Source organism: Haliotis rubra, unplaced genomic scaffold, assembly GCF_003918875.1.
Source record: "Haliotis rubra isolate DU_JTF1 unplaced genomic scaffold, ASM391887v1 Scf7, whole genome shotgun sequence".
Lineage (NCBI taxonomy): Eukaryota > Metazoa > Mollusca > Gastropoda > Lepetellida > Haliotidae > Haliotis > Haliotis rubra.
This window is the reverse complement of record NW_025767412.1, coordinates 1,928,257-1,951,670: the sequence shown is the minus strand read 5'-3', so window position 1 is coordinate 1,951,670 and position 23,414 is coordinate 1,928,257. Positions and strand designations below refer to the sequence as shown.

At 38.5% G+C, this 23,414-nt stretch overlaps 1 protein-coding gene across 3 annotated transcripts in view; it reads right to left on the bottom strand.

Moving 5' to 3' along the window:
* LOC124258667 overlaps window positions 1-11,227 on the bottom strand; it is a 50,620-nt gene extending 39,393 nt beyond the window's left edge. The window contains exons 1-3 of one of the 3 annotated variants that reach the window (XM_046692742.1): window positions 11,095-11,221; window positions 10,664-10,732; window positions 1,883-2,010 (exon numbers count right to left, since the gene is read on the bottom strand). In XM_046692742.1, coding sequence (XP_046548698.1) covers window positions 1,883-2,010; window positions 10,664-10,732; window positions 11,095-11,161 — 264 coding nt within the window. In that variant the 5' untranslated portion in view covers window positions 11,162-11,221. Of the gene's footprint in view, window positions 1-1,882; window positions 2,011-10,663; window positions 10,733-11,094 lie in introns of all 3 variants that reach the window. The other 2 variants (XM_046692739.1, XM_046692741.1) reach the window with 2 other exon arrangements.
* Between the last annotated feature and the right edge of the window lie 12,187 nt (window positions 11,228-23,414).

Genomic DNA, 23,414 nt, shown 5'->3' with positions numbered 1-23,414 from the left:
TACTATGTAGGGTGGGACGAGTGATGGAGTACAGTGAAACTGATTACTATGTAGGGTGAGACAAGTGATGGAGTACAGTGAAACTGATTTCTATGTAGGGTGAGACGGGTGATGAAGTACAGTGAAAATATTTACTATGTAGAGTGAGTGATGAAGTACACTGAAACTGATTACTATGTAAGGGAGACGAGTGATGAAGTACAGTGAAAATGATTAGTATGTAGAGTGCGTTAACTAGAATAGTTCAGGGCGAAAGTGTGCTTTATTACACTATACATGGTGGTAGAGCGAACTGTATTTCTTAAATATCGTCGTCCAACTTTGATCCCACAGTTTCTGATGACTATGGCAGCGGTATGTAAGTAATCGGGTCTAGACTAGGCAGTCCGGTGATCAACAGCATGAGCATCGATCTACACAAGTGGGATACGATGACATGTGTCAACCAGATCAGCGATCCTGACCACCCGATCCCGTTAGTCGCCTCTTACGACGAGCATGGGTTGTTGATGACCAGTTCTATCCCTGATCTTTATGGGTCCTGATGGCTGCAATGGGCGGGTAAGTATATGTGTAAAGCAAGTGCACCCTCTACATATAACATTCATACAGTGTCATAAAATATTTGCTAAAAGAATAGACACATCCACCACAAGATACCCAAGACCTGCTATTTGTTGTTGTATCAGCTGAAATATTTGTTAAGTAAATTAGATTTTGGTTTGGTATGACTTGAACAAGGTGGTGGTGGAATTGGGTTTAACGTCGTGCTTGAGAATATTTCGCTCATATGACGACGTGCATGCGTGTTTATGTGTATATGCGGCTGCTTGTACTAGCCCAGACTTAAGATGGTTTTATAGTGCTAGCTCACTGAGATACCATGCCGCAGTGAAGCATGAACACCCCACTCAGACACATTATACTGACTCCGAGCCGACCAGTCCTTGTTGTACCCATTAATGCCGAGCGCCAGGCAGGGACCAACAAGTACCACATTTTAACATCTTTTGGTATGACGCGGTCGGGGATCGAACCCGCGAACTTCCGCACTCCGGGCGGACGCTCTAACCACTACACCACGGAGGCGGTCACTTGAACAAGGAGTTGGAGATGTTTCCCACATTTGCTAGGAAAGGTTATAGGAATGTTGGAGGCAAACCTGGTCACACAGTGTAAATTATGACTATAAAAAATCCGCGTTGGAACCAGAAAAGAATCTTAAAAAATAAAACTTGAGCAGGTTCAGATGTATTAATCACAAACTGGCGGCGGACACGGGTCGATGGCAAGAAGTTGCTGGAGACAGTAGAAAGTTTTTGTTTTATATCCTTAACGTCTCAGTTATGGCGGATGAGCTTCACTTTATAATATCTTGTTAATTGTATGGCCAGAAACACGCTTCCATGTTACTTATATGCATGTACAAACAATTTATATAGTGTTGACAAGTGTGTGAAATTATTGACTGACAGTAACATTTCCTTAGCTTTGTATCTCTTGAAAGTTCGTTTCGAGATGGAGAAATACGAAATCAAAGTCTGAATAATTTACTTATTTGCGCAAACTGTTCAGAGGCCGCGAAGCTGATTGGAAGCTGTCGAATTCACCTGCGCATGAAGCGAGTTCCTATGGAGGGGTGATCAGATGTTCCTGAACAGAAAGGACAATTGTCTGCCTCACAGTCCCTGAACCACATAATTTTCCCTGCTGCCAAGCCCTCTCCGCAGTGCTAAAGCCCCAAATAAAGTCTAGATTTCCTCAGGTACAGGTTCTGAATCTCTGGTCTCCCTAGGGCTCCTTTTCAATTTAAATGGGCTTGTTTGTTACTATCAAAATTATATATATTCAGAGACTAAGCATTAGTCAAAAGGACACTTACATGTTTCCACAGCAGTACTGCTCGTCGACTTCTCCGCAACACCCGCCTTCCGAGGCACAGTCGAACCGGGAGGTTGAGTTGGATGAACCGTTTTTTGATCGCGCTACAACAGTACTTGGCATACTCCTCTGAAATGGAACCGTGAAGATCAGGGTTAGAATTGGTCTTCACCAACCTATGCTTGTCGTCAAAGGCAACTTACAGGATCGGTTGGTCAGACTCGCTGCCTTTGCTAATAGTGGTGGGTATTGCAGAGAATTTTCATATTGCGATGCAAAAGAATATATTGCGATATGTATTGCAATATATTGCAAGAGTTTTTTTCAACAAAAAATACACTACTTATAATTGAGTTTGCTCTTGATTTATAAAACAAAAACATAACGAAATCACTATGCTTGATTAAGCTTTAATAATAACTTTTAATCATGACAAAACAAAAATGTAAATAATATTTGGGCAAAAATGAAACAAGGAAAAGAATAATTTAACATAAAAACAGCAACTTGACCTGGTCAGGACATATAAGAGATCACTGGTCATTAATGAGTAAATATTTGCCCTAATTGCTAATACATGTTATCGGTGCTCATGACGTTAATCACTGGATTGTATGGTCCAGACTCGATTGTTTACAGGCAGCTGTTAAACTGGTGACTTATGGGGCAAAAAGGAAGTGATACCAGAATGAAATCGAAGTGTCTGAACAATGGGCTTCTTCTTTTCGGGGCGGTGGGGTAGCCTAATGGTTAAAGCGTTGGCTCGTCACGCCCAAGACCAGGGTTCGAATCCCCACATGGGCACAATGTGTGAAGCCCATTTCTGGTGTCCACCGCCGTGATGTTGCTGGAATATTGCTAAAAGCGGCGTAAAACCAAACTCAGTCAGTCAGTCAGTCTTCTTTCCGATCTGGTATGAAACATTATTTCCATTTTGTTTTGTTGTTTAACGCCGCACTCAAGCTATACGTTTTTTTGTAACTTGTATTCCAAAGTCCTGATATAGAGAAGGACCCTTGGAGTTGGTTCTACTATCTTCAATTTTTTCTCTTGAACTTGACTGTGACTGAACAGTTAAACACCGTTGGGTTTAATATGCAGGAGGGACTAGCCGAAATACTTCGAGTTATTCGAGGTTCAATACAACCTGAAAGAGATGGCTAAGACGGGACCAAAGTAGTACTTCGAGACAACATGTTATTTCGACATATCAAAGTGATGGTTTTATCATATCTTATAAGGTCTTCATCTACAATAGTCGTAACTGTTGTATAAATGAGAGACCTGCCGCGTTTTCGCCAAGCTTACTTCAATGGGCCAATTCTTCCCTCATTATGTTCCCTCACTGACGGTTCACAGGCTGACGAAAAAACGAAAAATATTCTCAAAGCATCCTTCAATGGAGGTAGAGAAGGAGCAAATGCCATATAGTGCTCTTACTTCGTGTGGGTTGGAGGCTGAGGGAGGTTCTAAGCCTACATCTCTTTATGTTCGAAGTATCAGTGAGGATCCAGAAGGATATAGTTGTTTCGAGACTTCTGTTGTGAGATCTCATATGAGCGGGATGAAGGGTCGTCTTAATGCCTAACGTCTGGTGCTGGTTCTACGTAGATAGATGCGTAGGACTCTGACCAGACGCAGTGATAAGTCTTCCTTACCTTGTGAGGATAAGTGAGAAGGTTTCACCAATCTAGAAGTTTTGGAACCAGATTGCCTGCCTGCTGGCTGGGTGAGTTGACTGTCCTAGTCATCAGTGGGGCCCAGTGGTTAATGGCTCGGATAACTGCCTAACCTCGGTGAATGATGTGAAGAAGCTTCTCTTCTGGAGACCACAGCCCTGAGGTTACATGTATGTCGAGGTGTGCTCCCCAACCTTGTAGAGACGCATTAACATACTGATGCAGGTTGAAGCAAAGCTCGTTCAGCAGGTCCTTGCGCAGACCTTTGAATTCGTCGTCCACCATAGGAGATAATGTAGTAGGGGATGTGGTAGTTGTGGTCTGAAGTCCTGCTGGTCCAAGAGTGAGGTTAGAAACCTCTGGATGGGTCGTAGTTGCAGTCTGCCCCTCTTCGTGAATGATTGCACTGACGTTTGGCAGCAATCATAGGGTGAAATCCTGACGTTTGAGTATAACGGCTTGTTGAAGTGATTTAATGCCAATGTCTAGGTAGAAGGGTTATCTAATAGACCGATCCAGTCTCGGCCGATAAGCCCCGCCCACTTCGTTTTTGACGTTAGGGGGGACAACCACTGGCAAATCACAATGGCGTCACCGCCGGCGAAACGTTACGTGATTACGAAAGTTGTTGATGAATTCTGCCTGTGATACTTTGGTATCCGTCGTTTGTGAATGTTATTTAAAGAGGCAAGTTATACGTATGTGATTTTTAATATATTTTTAGCTGGCAGATTACAACTGGCGAGTGAAAATGAGTTACATGCCCGATGAAAAAGCGTCTTGACTAGCTGCTGAGACTGTAGGAAGCGTAATTTCTTTCGAATCAATTAATCTATCTGGCAATTCACCTCCGTCACAGATATTAGCAGGGAAAGGATAACTGAATTTTGTTGTTTGGGTTTATAATTTTTTAAAACTCGTGAACACAACCACATGGTCATGTTGCAGATCGTTTCGGTATCTATAAATAGATTATCAACACTGCGCGTGGCGCCTTTACTTATCCGTTTGCGTTGTTCAAATTTAGTTCAATAATCAGAAAACATGGGTTTCTATCTTTTAATGAATTAAGAGAATGGTAAATAAAAAGCAGAAAATATTTCCCGTCTACTACTTCATGCACCTTATTTGTCTGTACAATTAATGTAAACAAATCAATCACAGCATAACTTATTTGATCTTATTTGGAAATCTGGAAAAGGTAATTGGGCTTGTAAACAATATGTTTCCATGGACGTATCTGGACATACCCAGAGGCAAATATTCAACAGCTGATCTGCAGCAACTATTAGTAAAGTTTCTCTCTTCAAAATCTGTACACCATGATAAAATGACACTGAATATAAGGAAATCATTTTTTTAATCATCATTTCCATTTAATTTTTCTATATGTACTTTGTTGTGGAATCCTAATTTACATACAAACTTCCACAATACTGGACTTCATGAACTGCCAGCGTTTATGTACAGGTATGTCACAGCACCAGAACACAAAGAAGATCCAAGATACAGTCTGCACCTGTACACTAGCTGACCCATCTTCCACAAATAGGAAACATGTGATGCAAAATTTTGGAACAGAGAATCCACAGTTATTCGAACAATTAACAAGCATTGAAATAGAATGTTACACAAAATACAAATGTAGATCTATTGTTTTTTCATCAGAGATGTTTATCTGCTAACTACTAGTGTAAATAAGGTGCAAAGAATATATCCTATGTTCAAAGCCTTCTGTCAATACAATTATTGCTTCTTATTTAAACAATGATAATCTTTGTTTTATTAGATCTGAGACCATATCCCAAGAGGACATAACACTGATTTTGATCTATTTCCTTTTCTGAGATACTTACTGGTGTCATAAAAATTATAGTAAAGTTGATTCAAAATTTGGTAAAAGTCATAACAAAGGTTTAGGAAAACAGACATGAAAATGTCCTGAAGCGTTCACCTCCTACAAACCAGTGTGCAATTTAATATGAAGCTCATTTTGCAAATAACCATCAACAAACCTTGAACAATTTGTCCAAATCCACCATCTTAATAAACACTAGCTTTGGCTCAGTCTTCAAATAGTAGTAACCTCCTAAAAAAACTTATGATTTATCAGAAGAATTACATCAAATATGGGTTAAATATATGTTTCAATCTTAATTCCGTTACATGAAAAGTCACCTGAGATTTTTGTAAGTTATTCTGTTCCAGGACTAGATAATGCCTGACCAGGGTTTGACCAAAACGTAGCCTTTGCTTTTTCAAATTTTCTGGATGTTGAAATAACTTTAATGAGTTATCACTCACTTAGCAATCACTTTCAGAATTATCTTATTAGTAAATGTAGTATTTAAAAAACATCTAAAAGCAGGAGCCAAGAAACTAAGTTAATACCAAGTGATTGTCCTGCCATGATATGTATGGTGTTTGTTTGCCTAGTTCTGCCTTAAAATCTAAAAAATCTGATATGTCAATCAATTAAATAATTATTTATTACTGATTAGATTATTATTAATTTTATTACCCTTCCACGTTTACTAAAAAAAGCAAGATTCTTAAAACATACCTTGATATCATTTCCAGTGAATTAATCAAAATTACAGTTGTAATATTACTCCTAAAATGTACCATTATATGTGAATAATTTATGTGGTAACAAAACTTCAAATAATGTTCTCATAATTAAGATATACACTTTATTTCACTCCGTCCAATACTCCAGAAAGTCACTATTCTTCTCACATAGTTTTCGTATTCGATCAACCTGGAGGAAGGTAATTCAGTTCAAAGTCCCATGCAACTCTTTATAAAAAATCTGAAATATTTAAAGCATGGTTTTATAGGCACTCATATGAACTAATTTTGATACATGGATATTGCATGATAGGCAACTGCTGACACTGACAATATTTCCGTTTGAATAAAAAATATTACTCCTCGAATATTTTGCTCTGTTAACAAGATACTGTAGGCCTTCAGATTGTGCTTATGAAACTTAAAACATCCTAAAATGTGTGACAAATTGAAGAATATATAAGAGCGAAGGGGACAATATCCGCCACATTGTTCTTTCACGTAACATGTTTTGCTATTTCGGTTGACCCTAACCAAAATGAAGATTTGTTTACATTGTGTCACGGCTTTCTGGCCTGTCTCTTTTGAGCTTTGTGGCGTACCAACTCAATGCCTAGTAGTGACTAAAAACGATAAACAAAAACAATTTTGTAGTTACAAGAATTGTCCGTGTTTATAACACTTGCAAAGTCTTAAACTGCTATTTGTTGTCATCAATTGGTAATGATTTTGCACATGTGCAAAAGTGTGGAAATTCGTGCAAATTCTCATCAGCAGGCAGACGTAGGTTTCTTGAACGATGGTGCAGACATTTAACTGATCGTCAGGCCTATCGCGTTTCTTGATCCGCCTCAATTTTTGTTGTCTTGACCGTAATGGTTTTGTTAAGGTACACATCAAATCGCAGCAATATGTAATAAATATAGCGAGTGTAAATGGCATAATTCGAAGCACATCGCTTCGGATGCATCGTTTGACCCCGGAAATAAGTCTGACAAATTCACACAGCGCGCCCGGCCTGCTGATTGGCCAAAATTGACGCATGCGCCAGTTTTGATTGACAGACTGGATCGGTCTATTACCTTACTGTGCAGGAAGCACACGATAGGCTTGGTTACCCGTGTGAATAACCACGGGCCATGAAAATGCCAAACTGTAGAACCCTCCACTGGGATTTTTGATGGTTGAACAGGAATCGTAGATACTTCCTGGACCCTGGGTGGATTAGCACAGGCAGATTCCATAAATCTATGACAGAAGGTTGTTCTGTCTTATCATCTGCTTCAACTGTAGAAGGTGGAGAATTCTGAACTTCTCTGTCTTCAATGAGTAATCATTGTTGAACTTCTTCATATTAGTCTGGACTTTTCTGATAAATTGTTCTTGGGAGCGAAGAAAATTGGGGAGCAGAACCCCAGGTCGAGTGCCTCTTGAGGTATAACTTCTATTGCATCTTTAAATAGAAGTGACTCTGTCGCATCTGTGAGCTTGGGTTGCAGGGTTTCTGCGTAATGTATCTACGGAAGATAGATGGAGCGATGACGTTATGTTCACCGAAATGGTAAATCTATTCGTTAAGATTTTTGTGATGAATGTTTGAGGTTTGAGGTTTGACCAATACTTCCTTGTCTACGTAGTTAGGTCACTCCCGCCGATGCTGACCAGATCTGATTGGAGAAAAACTTCTAGTACTTCTGTTGGTTGACCATGGACATTCATACATTCTTTGTCGGACTGTGGATCTTTGAAGTGTGATATCATCGCCTTGTTGATGGATCTGGACATGGTGAGGCTCAGGAAGACTCGTCTGAGCTTGGTTCTTGATCACTTGCAAAGTTGCTTTAGTTGATGTTAAGATGAAGGAGGACGACCCTTCGATGGGGAACCTCTGGGTAACCTGTCTGCAATCCAAGTTAGCAGTTGATTGATGTTGGACCTTCATGATGTGAGTCTAACCCTGTTGACTAACCCAATATGAAAGAGGGAAGAATCATACAGGCTTGGTAACGTGCATCCTCTGCACATGCGCAGCTTGGAATGTTTTGGGGTGAGATGTGTTTTTTCTATTGAAGGGGAACACAAGCACTTGATTTTCCACTACTATTCAGAAATAAGATGCTCCCTTGCTCAAGACAATCTGAAGTATCTCCCTTGCTTGCCCTTGAGCCATAAAGTTGAGAATAATCACATAGATTTTGATGGTTAAACATATCCAAGACTTTTTTAGTGTTGCATTTGTTTTGCCACATGTTATGTTCGTTTTCAGTCAATTTTAATCAGATAAATCCCAAGCATACACATATTTTCTCAAAGAGTTCAATAGTCCAAAAGGAGTGGTCATTGTTTCAAAATGTTTTGTACTATTCTCAAATTATGTATTTCTTGTCTTTTCATGAAACTGTGAATCACTATGAACATTATGGGTGTGTAAAGAATGGCAATACATGTACAAAAAAACTCTCTTTCCCACAAGGGAGGTCATAGGAATATAAGTGACGTTAAATAGAGAGTTGTCTCCCTTTGACTTCTGAACCATCTAATTTAGAAATATGCTTGAAATATGATAAATATCTCTACGCCACAGGATAGTATATTCCACATAATCCATGAGATCAACAAACAGTCTCATTTTTCACATCGTCATGTAAACATGCCTTGTTATGTAAACGCATCCCTCACTATCGTTTGGATCTGTAACAGGCGACATCCACTAGTCCTACAAATAGAATAGAACGCTGTCCCAGGTTATATTTCATACATAGTGTAATATCCATCCACGTGTTTCCAACAATGTATTTCCTGTTTCAGTGCCTTGTGTTTAATGCAGTCTTAACCTGGGCACACACGCTTTGCTATGTACAACAGACATGACCTGTAGGTCAGTGTGTTAGTGAGCCTACCGTTCAAATCTTTTTGCACAACTAAAGTGCAAACCATGCTTATAAAATTGTAAAAATTAAGTTTTACAGTAATTTAGACGTGTAATCACAACAATTCATTTAATAATAGTTCTGTTAGCATTTCCCAGCTTATGTGTTATGCACTGATATTTGATTGTGTCACTTCGATGACAAACACTTAAATCAAAAATAAATATTTTATGAATCCACAATTAATTCCATAAAAAACCCTCGTGTGAACGTGGCAAAGATGGTGTTTATAATCTAAAAAACATCAATATGATAGGAAATTAGACGTGAATATAGACCAGAAATGAATGGATAGTGATTAATGAAAACACAAATAATGAGTGCAGGTGAACTAAAATTGATTAACAATATTTTTTTATTTGATTTTTGTTGTTCTCTCCGACGTCCGCGCATGTCAAATACAAACGGTGTCATCGCGCGGGTCGTTTCATAGTGGTTTTGACAGCTGCTGATATCAGACATTCGCCCTGTTCCCTTATACCCATGCACTTACCGAGAAGCTATCGAAGTTAGTGTTCTTTTAATTTTAAAATTTCAATAGAGAAGTGACAGACCAATAGTTGGTATGATTCATTCATTCATTCATTCATTCATTCTTTTTTGCTTCGTTAGAAGAAATGTAGTTGTATGATAAGGCAGTATATATAAGACAATATATTTCGGTAATATATATTGCAGGAGTATTGAGCCCCAAGCAAAGAAATCCTGCATGTCTTACAACTGCACTGGAACTGGAAAAGCCTACCATTCCCGAATTGGCTTGTACAAGCACAAGAAGAGTCCTCAACAAAAGCAGAGGTACCCACCACCCACCACCATCATCACCACCCACCACCCGGAACCACTCACCACCAACACCCACCACCAACACCATCCTCCTCCTATGACTCCTCCAACTTGGCAGCAGCAGCAACCACGTTCACAACACTGGGGTTCAGAAACCCATCCTCTGAGGTCAGAGGCATTCCTTCTGACTTCAAAAAGAATGAGTTTCTCAACCCCAGGATAAATAATAATGAGCAGGTGGGAAACATAGTTTGATATATCGAGCAGAGACATACAAAATGGTTAATGTTATGATGTGATGTATCGTGAAGGTAATTTTAGCACCTGTTGCTACTTAAACTTACGGGGATATTAAATATTGTGTATAGAAGTTGTATATTGTCGTTGTATATTTAGCTCTATAGCTTTTCATTTACGCAACCAGTTGTCAATACACAAACGGACGACTTGAGTTTTTTTTCAACATGGCGTCGTCCCCGCTACAAAGGACGCGAGCTATGACGTAGTTTACGCATGCATGGACGCGAGGGGGATTCCCCTCATGACGTCAGCCAATCGATCGTAGGCGAGGGAATGAGATGAGGGAACATTTCGCCCATTGGAATAAGCTTGGGGAAACTGCGCTTGCTCTCTCATTTATACAGCTTCTTACAATTGTGTTGATAAAAGTAATTTTCTTCAAGCATGCACTGACACTGGTTATGTTTGACCTTCATGGAAACCGTTCCCAACGAGCTGTGACAAAACGTTTGAGAGATATTCATGTAATACTGCGCACCTAGCACCGACACATTACTGTGTTAACGTCATACATACCTTCTGTTACATTAACTGGCCTCTCGTTGTCTACATGTGGACTGTCACAAGCCGCGGCGCCGTGAATCCCTACAAATAATGCTTTTAATTACATTTACGCGTTTTGCACATCTGGACATTATATCACAGGGAACAACATTATCAGTGAACCGTGTCCATGACACAAGGAAGTACACCCAGTATACAGTATTACTCTAATAAACGATGATTATTAGTTGAAATTGAAACTATGTATTTACACCTTTGATTGGATACATGGGGCAGGTCTCAGTGTATTCACATTCTACTGTCTGAGCTTATAGGTGTGAAAGTAGGTCAGGTAATCAGGTATGTCACAGGTATTTGATGTTCGACTTTTGAATCTGAATCACCGCTACAAACAGTATGTTTACGATAAGACAGTAACACATGTGGGTAAAACAATGACTTACCTGCTACATAGTGTACAACTAGAAGACACACAACAGGGAGAGTTGATGTTCTGAGTACAGACTCCATGTTCTACCGTTTGTTCTATTGACGAGTGGTGAGTGTCACAGGTAATAGTGCCCCGTGAAATAATAGACACATGGTTCAAAGGATAGGTAATTTCATATATATATATATATATATATATGTGGGTTTTCTCGGTTTAACACCCATTGAGAAAGTTAAAAGCAAAAATAATAGGGCATCTTTATTGTTACTCATTTGGTTGTAATGAATACACGACAAAGGATTTTTTCGTTGTCCTCACGCAAATAAGAATGAGATATGAAAAAATCGTATAATTATTTTGTCTATAGGTGACATTAGTTTATTGTTTCAAAACGTAAATCAACTGAAATACGAGACGAGGTACTTGAACAGTTAACATTATTGACTGATGACTAACCAAGCGTTTTCATGGCAAAGGTGTTAAACCTTCAACACTTACCTGGTCTCCAAATATATTTGCATAGTTTGTAAATTCAGCTATATATTTATTCATCGGCATAATACATCCTCTCGGTATCCTCTCCTGGCCACTGCCTGAAGTCAACTACTTGTGCCCTTCAATCAGTCTAGTCCACTCTGTCCAAGCCAATCAGTATCCAAGCCCATCTAATGTATTTCTATTACAGTCCAGGTGTTATGAGGTCAGCTGCATTCTAATAGCCTTATCATCAAACCTAACTTGTACCATAGATATAATATAACCGAATGTAACTATATGGACAAAACCTTTCGTCTTACTGCCTTGAAAATATACACAAAATTAACTAAAGTAAGTGTTTTCCCTCTAAACGCCTAAACAGCAAAATGCGGCAGTTCATTCCACATTTGGTAAATTGGTATAGAATAACAATTTGCTTTTTTTGCAACATTTTGAGCGAGTGAGAGAATGATTATGGGTTTACGCCGCTTTTAGCAATATTCCAGCAATATCAGGGCGGGGGACACCAGAAATGGGCTTCACACATTGTTTCCATGTGGGGAATAGAACCTCCGGTGTGACGAGCCAACGCTTTAACCACTAGGCTACCCCACCGCCCCTGCAACAAGAGAGTGGATGTTGTTGGGTCGCGGGTGTCGTAAAGAGAGGGGATGGTATCGGGGTCAGGGGTGTCGTAAAGGGAGGGGGTGGTTTGGGGACGGGTGTCATAAAGAGAGTGGATGTTGTCGGGTCACGGGTGTCGTAAAGAGAGGTATTGGTGTCACGGGGACAAGGTGTCGTAAAGAGAGTGGATGGTGTCGGGTCGCGGATGTCGTAAAGAGAGGGGATGGTATCGGGGTCAGGGGCGTCGTAAAGGGAGGGGGTAGTGTCGGGGACAGGGGTGTCGTAAAGAGAGAGGATGGTGTCAGGGTCACGGATGTCTTCATCAATAGACAGAGGGCAACATTTCACTACACATGCCAAAAACACGGTCGGCATTGAGACTGGTGTAATCACCAAGTACGTCTTGTGAACTGGAACATTTTGATTTATGATGGTGGTCACGACGCATTTTATTCGTCCTGTGTAGTGTACTTCAGACAAAAAGATGCACAGATCAACCCTATTTCTGATTTAATCAACGCACCGTTTGTGTCCACCACAAACACGGCATCAGCTGAAGTCATATCAGCTGGCCTCTCTTTTAAAAACAACCACAGCACGTTGCCCTGTCATCAATGTACGAAAATCGAGAGCGACATGAAGTGTATACCCAAATTGATGTTTGGCAAAGATAAATTGATGTTATGACGTCATGTTATGTTTTTTTTATTTATTTTTTATTCTTTCTTTAAACATGTTCAGTGGAAACCTCTTTTTTAGCATTATTTATTAGCAATATAATTCCACGATTTTTACATGCCCTGTACAGTGTCACGTGGATGGACATACCAGGGTGTTGGGGTTAATATATGATTAGTCATATTTAGATATACACTTGTCATAACTGTTAAACGCTATGCACATAAAGATTTCACTCTCTGACTTCCATTTTTTCTGATATGTTGCAGTATTTTATGATGTAATTTTAGATGTTTTATGAAAGTGTCATAATTACAATTACTTCTAGTGACTTTGCAGCGATACACTATAAATTTAGCAAACATCAATGCATACAATTAATTGTAATTAAATAATTTACAGTCTTCGGAGTCTCCATTAAGGCCATATAATACAACATCTCTGTAATTTGGATATACCTTATCTTGAATATTTGCTTTTGCCCATTTAAAATAGGAAAGCCAGAATGGCAAAACGTGAGAGCAATAAACCATATAATGTCTGATAGTGTAAACATTGCCACAGTGTTCACACAGCTTACTATCTTTAACATTGCCACAGTGTTCACACAGTTTACTATCTTTAACATTGCCACAGTGTTCACACAGTTTACTATCTTTAACATTGCCACAGTGTTCACACAGTTTACTATCTTTAACATTGCCACAGTGTTCACACAGTTTACTATCTTTAACATTGCCACAGTGTTCACACAGTTTACTATCTTTAACATTGCCACAGTGTTCACACAGTTTACTATCTTTAACATTGCCACAGTGTTCACACAGTTTACTATCTTTAACATTTAACTTGTTCAGATATATATTGCAAGGCAAAATTGAGTGAAGAATCTTAAACTGTAATTGTTTGTATTTATTTTCTAATTCTGATTCTTGTACAATTTTCCATTTATAAGTATCCTCTTCTGCCACAGAACAAATATTATGCATTAAGCTGTACCAGGACTTGACATTATCAGGACTATCAGCAACTTTTACACCGTTTATATCGTGGCAAACATCACTTGGAAAAGACTGACTGACTGAGTTTGGTTTTACGCCGCTTTTTTAGCAATATTCCAGCAACATCACGGCGGGGGACACCAGAAATGGGCTTCACGCATTGTACCCATGTGGGGATTCGAACCAGGGTCTTCGGCGTGACGAGCCAACGCTTTAACCATTAGGCTACCCCTACGCCCCTGGAAAAGAACAAGTCATATATTTATAGTAAACATTTTGACCAATTGCTCTTTTTATGGCATTGGTATACAATCTGTATTTTCTTTGGGGAATTTTAATCCATACATCCTAGATAATGTTTGTCTTTGCAGGAAATTTAGTAATTGCCAAACACAAATAATACCTGCTTCTTTCCAATCTGAATCATATAAGCTTTTTCTGTTTATAAGCACATGTTTATTGTTCCAAATAATTTGATTAAAAATGTCAACATATTTGTAAAAATGGAATTTCCAGATATTCAAGATACATGGAAGGCCAATAATACCACTCAGTCGCACATTGATTTGTGGCTTATTTCTGAAAATTTGTGTAAAACAGTTCAAAATTGTTGTATACAACCCAGCATTCGTAGTGACCATAAAGCTGTAATTTTACAATATTATGAGGAAAGGAAAAGTAGGCCTAACTTTTGGAAATTTCATAATTCGTTACTTAAAGATCAAGAGTATGTAGATAAAATTAAAACTTTCTTTAAGAATGTAAAGGAAGATTTAGACCCAACAATGCACTGGGATTGGACTAAATTCCAAATAATGACAGTAAGTATTGTATATGCCAAAACTAAAAATAAATTGCAGTCCAAAAGGGAGAGAAAACTTATAAAGAAATTATCCGTATTGGATAATCAGTGATAGGATAGTGATGATGAAAACCTACGAAAGGAATATGAGGATAATAAGACTGAATTAGAATTGATTTATGAACGAAGAGCTGAAGGGGCTTTCATAAGATCACGAGCTTACTGGGCAGACAAGGGTGAGAAAAGTAATAAATATTTTTATATAATTTAGAAAGACAGAGACAAAGTTAAAAAGTTATCGGAGAAGTAGTGAATGGTAACGGTGTCAGAATAGAAAATGAACAAGATATACCGTCATGTTATGTTGATGTGGCAGATGTGTATTTGGGGCTTCACGCTGTGTAGCCATGTGAGGAGTCATGCCCGTGGAATCTTCAGCGTGACGGAACGCTTTGACCACTAGGCTACCCCAGAGCCCTTGAAAGAGAGCGAGTGTCGATTTAATGCAATGAAGTATAGTATTATTGCCAGAAATGCATTATCTATGTTTAGAGACGGGTATTGTGACATAGTATGAAGAAAGTCCAGTGTATGGTTCTTCAGATATCTCGCTGACAATCTTTACATGCAGGTTAACATGCTGAAATCTTTAAAGTGTCGCCATGACCTTGAAAATGAAGTGAAGTTCACCAAAATCGACTGGGCCCTGCGCCTTCCATGGATGAAGCTTGGTGTTGAATATGAAGAAAATCCAGTGTATGGTTATTGAGATATCTCGCTGACAAGGGTAAAACGTTAAAGTCCCCTTGAGACCTTTGGTCAAGGTCACCAAACCTGACTGGGACCTGTCTTTTACTGTGATGAACCTAGGTACCAAATATGAAATGAATCTAGGCAACGGTTCTTAAGATATTCCAGTTCGTACGTACGTACGGACGGAGACTAATACTATATCCCCCGCTTCGCGCTAAACGCGCGGCGGGGGATAATTATCAGAATGGATTACTGTAAACCTGGCTCATGCAGTGTATGATGGTGCCCCACTTAGATCTATTTGGGTCAACGCTGACGTGGGTTATTAAGTCAATATACGTGTAAATATACCTAAAACACCATTTCCATAACCATGAAGAAACACCCACCCACCTCCCCCCAAAAAAGGAAAAAAAACCCCAAAATAAAGCCAACAAATAAAATCAGTTCTTTGTAGGAATCCGACTATATCATACGTGTGTTTATGGTTAATATCAGTCAGTGATGATGACATAACTTAGTAAAAAGTCGAACGTATCCTGCCCTACTGATGCTCATCACAGGTTACCCGTCATGCTGTTGATCACTGGATTGTCTGGTCCAGACTCAATTATTTACAGACCGCCGCCATATAGCTGGAATATTGCTGAGTCCTGCGTAAAACTAAACTCACTCACTCACGGGTTACCCGTGAAGATCTGAATTAGGGTTGTTCATCAGCAACCCATCCCTGTCTTAAGAGGCAACTACCGGGAGATGGATGGACAGACGCGCTGATTCGGTTGATGCTCATGCTGTTGATCACTGGATTGTCTGGTATTTACAGACCGCCGCCCACAGCTGGAATATTGCTGAGTGCAGAGTTAAACAACAAGCAAACACACACAAGCGCAGGCTGTGAAAATATCGTGACCATATGATACGTAGAGATTATCACCCGTCCGTTTTTCCATATTTTGCCCCGTATCATCCCCAGACGTATATATCTGACTGATGCCGTCAGGCGAGAGATGATACGAGGCAAGATATGGAAAGGGGGGTCATAATATTGTCGGATACGTTTACCTTAGCCGTTTATAATATTACCACGAACGGTATCTTCCCATAAGACAGACCTCCCAAAAGACAGACCGCTTGAAACAACACATTTTATTGTTGGTTGCATAAGGCTTAATTAAGCTGTACCCTTGATCATAATGGTATGTGCCCAGATAATAAGACAACATTAGGTACTAGTTTCATTAGTTTCTACAAACTTGGAGAGAACGTAAATCACAATCATCCAAAGGCCTATATTACAATATGTTTAAGGATAATCTTTATATGGAAACTTTTGTGTTGCAACTTCCTCTAGATTTACGTATTTATACCACAAAACTTAGAACCTGTAACCATAGACTCCCAATCGAAACTGGTAGATGGAATAACATTGATAAAGAAAATAGATTGTGTACATCATGTACGAGTAAAATTGGAGGTGAATTTCACTTTGTTAGAATGCAATGTGTTAAACGAATTACGAAACAAATACATCCCTGCATATTATTGTAAACATGCAACTGTTGATAAATATATTTCACTTATGTCTATCACATACAAACCAATACTTGTAAAACTTGCTGTTTTTGTGAAATGGGGCTTGCGTACGCTCCGTTTATATATATATATATATATATATATATATGTGTGTGTGTGTGTGTGTGTGTGTGTGTGTGTATGTGTGTGTGTTTCATTGTTTTTTTAATCTATATTTGCCTACTTTCTACTTTATGTCATGTATATGACTCATGAGAATAAACTTGACTTCACTTGTAGTGACTCTGGGTCAGCTCATTAATAGATAGGGGTGGACAGCATGGCTCGGGTAATTAGTAGGGCTGGATATAGCCCTGATTCTCATATTGCGATATATTGCAATAATGTAAGAGATATTGCAATACATATTGTGATATATTGACTGGAAGGTTTCTGTCCAAGTGCGTACATCATAAATTCATAATAGCTCTCTGTGTGCGACGTCGTCTTCCTAGTTGCTGTTACACCATACTTTCAGGCTCCCTGTCCCCATTGTGTATGTGGTGTACAGATAAATGATATATAGCCTTAATGTGGAATGTTTCATTGAAGTAACTGTATTGCAGCACATTTTGCGAACATAATGATAAAGGTAATAGAATAACATGATTTTCATGGTCAGTGTTGTTTGCTTCAACAGAATGCACTTCAATGCAGTATGCAATTATTGTTACTGTTTGTCAGTGATTCATTCAGATTCAACTCCAATATAATCATGTGTTAACATGAACTGTTGTAAAATGAGACAAAAACATGATTTAGGTGAACAACTTGAGCTTAAAATCTCATGTGACCTCCAATAACTAAGATCCTTGACTAGAATGTCATTATACAGTCCTACAAAATTGATAAGACTTTGGCCTTTATCATAAATTGATAACATATGTCCCATTATGAAACAAAACAAAAATGAAAAAATAATGTGCATTGCAAAATGGTCACTCAGAGCCAGTAGCACACCGTCCATTGAGCTCCGGAAGTTTGGGGTTGGTCACCGATATTCCGGATTGGTGCAAAATCCAATATCGCCTCGAGCCTTTGAATGGGCAAAAGAGGTAATAAATATTCATTTGTAACACTTTTATAATTTCAGACGTCGATAACTAAGCAGATCAAAAGTTAAAATATATGTGGTTTAATGACAATTGCTCTATTAAGTCCTTATGTTACGACGTAAATTGTAGTAAAAACGTAAATTGTAATACTTGCAGCAAATTGTAATAACCCTTGACGTAAATTGTAATAAAAACGTAAACTGTAATAAAAATTGACGTAAATTGTAAAACGCAAATTGTATAACAAAAATTGACGTAAATTGTAATAATTTTAGTTGCGGTAAAATGTAATAAATATTTACGTATATTGTAATAACAGTTTTAATCACTCGTAAATACGCGTGTGTTTGTTTTTCATTGCATTTCAAACATCATATAAGCTTGTGAGGGAGATAACTCAAGAAAGAAATGATGGATTTTGTTTAAATTTGGTACCAAGGTGTCGTGGCGAGATTCACAGACACCAGTTGAATTGAGTGACCTTGAGATAATTTGCAAGGCCACAGCAAAAATCTGAGGGATTTGCCAATATAGAGATTGTTAGTGCGTTAACTCAAGAAAGAAATGATGGATTTTGTTCAAATTTGGTACCAAGGTGTCGTGGCGAGATTCACCGACACCAGTTGAATTTAGTGACCTGAGATAATTTGCAAGGTCACAGCAAAATTCTGAGGGTTTTTCCAATATAAAGATTGTTAGCGCGATAACTCAAGAAAGAATTAATAGATTTTGATTCAATTTTATATCAAGGTGTATTGGCGGGATTCCCCCTACACCAGTTGATTGGGGAACTTGTGCTCATTTTGAGTTTACAGCGAAAATTGTATTGTTTTGCACATGTCTAACTTTTAGTGCGAAAACACAAGAAAGAATTAATATATTCTGCTTAAAAGTATGTTAGGAAAATGTGTTGGGAGTATAGTCTAACGCCAGTCGAATTCAGTGATCTTCGGATAATTTTCAAGGTCACAGCGAGTATTCTTGCGATATCCCCCAAACTAATGGATGGAATTTGTTCGCTTTTTGTATCAAGGCATCCGATTACAGTTTCGGTAACGTTTAGATAATTTGCAGGGTCACGCAGAGGATTATTGCGATATTCAGATATTGACATGTGGCGGAAGTAATAGCTGTGTTTGTGACAAAGACCTTTACATTACGGATTTTCAAAATTTTGTTAGCTATTGGTTTCTATAATTTCATGTTAATTCTACCAGTTGTGAAATTATTTGTGACACGTCTTAAAACTACCAGATATTATTGTGTTTGTTTTGAATATTAAAGTTAATTGTTTTTCATTATGGAGTTATTTTCACTGTTGACGCAAGGAAATATTTTACGAGCAACAGCCTTCAATATTTTAATGTTAATTACATTTTGAAGTTCTTCATGGCATATCCAAAAATAACAGGATATTGTATGTTTACGCTTTGAAAAGTACGTTTAATCTTGGTTTAAACATATTTATTCATGAAATTATGAATGGATTGACCAACAAGCTCCGAGGAGCTTATTTGAAGGCCGCTCCCATAAACAAATACATGTAGAAGTAAATGCAGAAACAGATGACACATTGTTACAAGTCTTACCAGCAATCAAGATAAGGATAATGCATGAATATCGATTCGTTTGTTTAGCAGTCAAAATCAAAGTATTTATGAAACATCAAATCGATCAGATCTTATTATGTAATCATGAATAGATTTTGATAATTTGTGTAGATCATTGCTAGTGAGGGATGTACATCCCCATAGTACAGTGTTGATACTAAACCCCTTTAAATAGAAATATGATTTTTGTCTCAATTCCGTGTATTTATTGCATGTGAAGAAATAATGCACAGCATTTTCGACTGGATGACCACATGAGCACGAGGGGCTGTCGATGATGTGTCTATCAAACCAAACAGCATTCAAATCACTACAACGGAGCCTGAGACGAGAATGGATAATTTGGCATCTTCTTGGTCCATAGTTTAGGTCAAAGATAATAGTTTTGTTATTTGGTCTTAATATCGAGTTTTTGAATCGTATCAATATTTTGAATTTCAGAACTTAGGGAATTCCATAGTTTTATTGTATCAGGTAGAAATGATCTGGCATATGTCATCGTTCTACATTTAACTGATTGCGCTGATAAATTAGTTTTCTACTGAACTGTATTGATTTTGTTTTGTTAGGATTGAATGAAACCTTCCATTCTTTGGCCCAATTTGAAATTCTTAATAAGTCATTATTTAAACAGTCTGCAGCTATGTCAGGATCATCAATTATAACATATAGAGACGTGTCGTCTCTGCAAAAAGTCTAATATTACTAGCAATATCATCTACAATATCATTAATATATATTATGAACATTAGGGGTCCTAAGACTGATCCTTGAGGGACGCCTGCTAATTATTATTATTAGGATATTTATATAGCGCACATATCCACGCAACTAGTGCATGCTCAAGGCGCTGGTATTTTTTCCTTCGATCATTGGGTGTCAATCTCAACGGCACATCGTATTATCAATCTCAACTCCCCTGGGAGTATACAACTCTTGCTGCCACTAGGCGCACCGAGTTAGTTGATGTGGCTTTCTCATCCTAACGAGGTATCCATTCACAGCTGGGTGGACTGGGACACATAGTCACAGTACTTTGTCCAAGTTCACTGCACGTTGCTGTACCCGCAACTAGGTGTTTGCACGTATTCATGTGGCCACCATCTGGTCATATACCAACGGATTCGTGGGTTCTTTTAAGTGCACAGGGTTGTGTACTGTACACTAGGGGTTGTGACAACATTGAAAGAGTCTGCACACAAAGTTGACTCCAAGGTTTCTACACCCGTGGACATGTTATCCCGGCACCTCCAAGCTTGCTGGATCACTAGCCTGGCGCCTTAGCCAGCTCGCCCACCGCGCCCCTCATACTGGTCAAGGATTTGATGTGTGTCCATTAATTACAACTCGCTGGGTTCTACCATTCAAATAACTTTCAAACCACTTTAGTAGGTTACCTTGAATTCCATAGGATTTCAATTTATGCAGGATTCCTTTTTGCCAAACTTTATCAAACGCTCTGCTAACATCGCAAAATACCGCTCTTACTTCTTTTCCATCGTCTAGTGCTTTAGCTTTGGAATCATATAGATAGGTTAGCTGATTAGTTGTCGAGTCGCCGGGAGTAAAAACCAGATTGGAGATTTGACAGAAGGTTATTATCTCTCAGAAAATTATATACATATCTAAAGATACACTTTTCAAATACTTTAGCAATACAACTTGTTAATGCTACCGCTCTATAATAAGAACAATCGTATATATTACCTGTTTTATGGATAGGGATTACGTACGCTTCTGTCCAGAAGGTGGGGAACTTAAACAGTTCTAATGACAAATTAAACAATTTAGTTAGGATCGGGGCTAGTGGGTTGGCACACGTTTTTAATACTTTGTTTCCGATTTTATCAGGACCTGTTGCTTTAGTAGTATCTACAGATAGCAATATATTCTTAATTTCCCCAATCTCCAATATTATATCAGTCAAAGTACTATCACAACGCTCATCAGGAGGAGGGGGGTCGTCATCAGGGTCTATAACTTCAGATTAATTGGTGAAATAGATATTCATAATTTCTGTAATATCGTTTAAATCATCGTATAAAACATCATCATCAATTATTGTATGACAAATAATTCTTGCCGATGTATTTTGCAAATAATTCTAAACTAGTTTCCACCAACTTTTTGTTCCAGCTGATTCACTTATTGCGATATCAATTTTGCTTGTGTGCTGCTTGTTAGCTTTACGTACAGACGATATTACCTTATTTCTAACGGGTCTGAATTTTTGCCATTCAAGTGGACGGTCAGTTCTCCTAGCGATTTTGAGTTGCCTATTACGTTTTCTAATAAGTGAGCATATTTTATTATTCATCCATAACGGGTCGCGTGGTATGTTCGCGTCGCAAACGTTGAGTAAATCGTCGGTTAGTTGGGATGCTATCAGATCGATTTTTTCAGTTTCCGTTAGCTTATTACCAGTAGCAGTTATGTCTTGTTTCGTGCGTTCCATATTCGCTCGAGAGTAATCATAGATTTTCCGCTTGTAGCACACTTCTTTCTGTATATCTGATTCGATGTTAACATACACCGGACAATGGTCACTACATATCGGATCTAGCACTCCCGAATTCCGTACTTTATCCAAACATGTGACAAATATCAAATCAATCAATGTACGAGAATGAGAAGTGATCCGCGTGGGTTCAGATATTAGTTGCTTGAGTCAATATGCAGCTTTTAAGTAATAAGTTTTTTGTTTATTTTCGCTCAATAGATCTAACTTAAAATCTCCTACAATGATAGTATACATATTTAAATCCACGTCATTTGCAATGCTGTTGTCAATAAGATCCCAATATACTTCACTTATGTCTGCTCTATAGAATGTACCTATTAGATATGTTTGTTTCTTACATTTAAGTTTTATCCATATTGCCTCGAGCCCAGTTATATCCAATTCATCTATTTGCATTGCACACATATTATCTTTAACATACACCGCAACCCCGCCGCCTCGGCTTTCTCTATCTTTACGAAATGGCGCATGAAAACCCGGAATATTAATTTCTTTGTTATCTATCGCCGAATGTAACCATGTTTCGGTCAGACATATTACATCATAGGTGCCCAACTCAATTTCTAATATATCTACGTTTTTCTCTCAAACTTCTAACATTCATATGAATTATTTTCAGGTCAGTATGAATAAGAGGTCCCGGGTGGGGATGTACATCGAAAATTTGGGTAATGTTTGTGTCGCTTTTCTTGTTGCTCATGAGGCTGAACGTAATGGATCGCCACAATAGTTGTGCTTAGAAAAGCAGTCTATTGTACCTCGTCATTTATGACATCCGAAGACGGTTAAGTTAACACGGCTAGGTTAACATGACACGTATCGTAAACATACCTACACAATCACTTATATTATAAGTGTCGTCTTATATTAAACGGCCTTGGCCTACCTCTCAACACATTGTTATTTATCATGTGAGCTAGGTATTGTAACTCGAAAACATCAGACATACAATTTGTGCAATGTTTGTGTCGCTTTTCTTGAGGCTCATGAGGCTGAACCGTAATGGATCGCCACAATAGTTCTGCTTAGAAATGCGGTCTTTTTATCTCTAATGTTCAGCAATTAACAAAGTTGAGGTCACCACGCCTCACCAGTGGGACACGCAACAAACTTCGTCCTTGGCCCAAAGTAATAACAGGGCCTATCGTGTAGAATCTCTCAGCAGCAGTAACAGTGTCAGCCACAAAATCAGTATGACACCTTCCACCCTCCAGAAAATCTTGTCGCCTTGGAACTA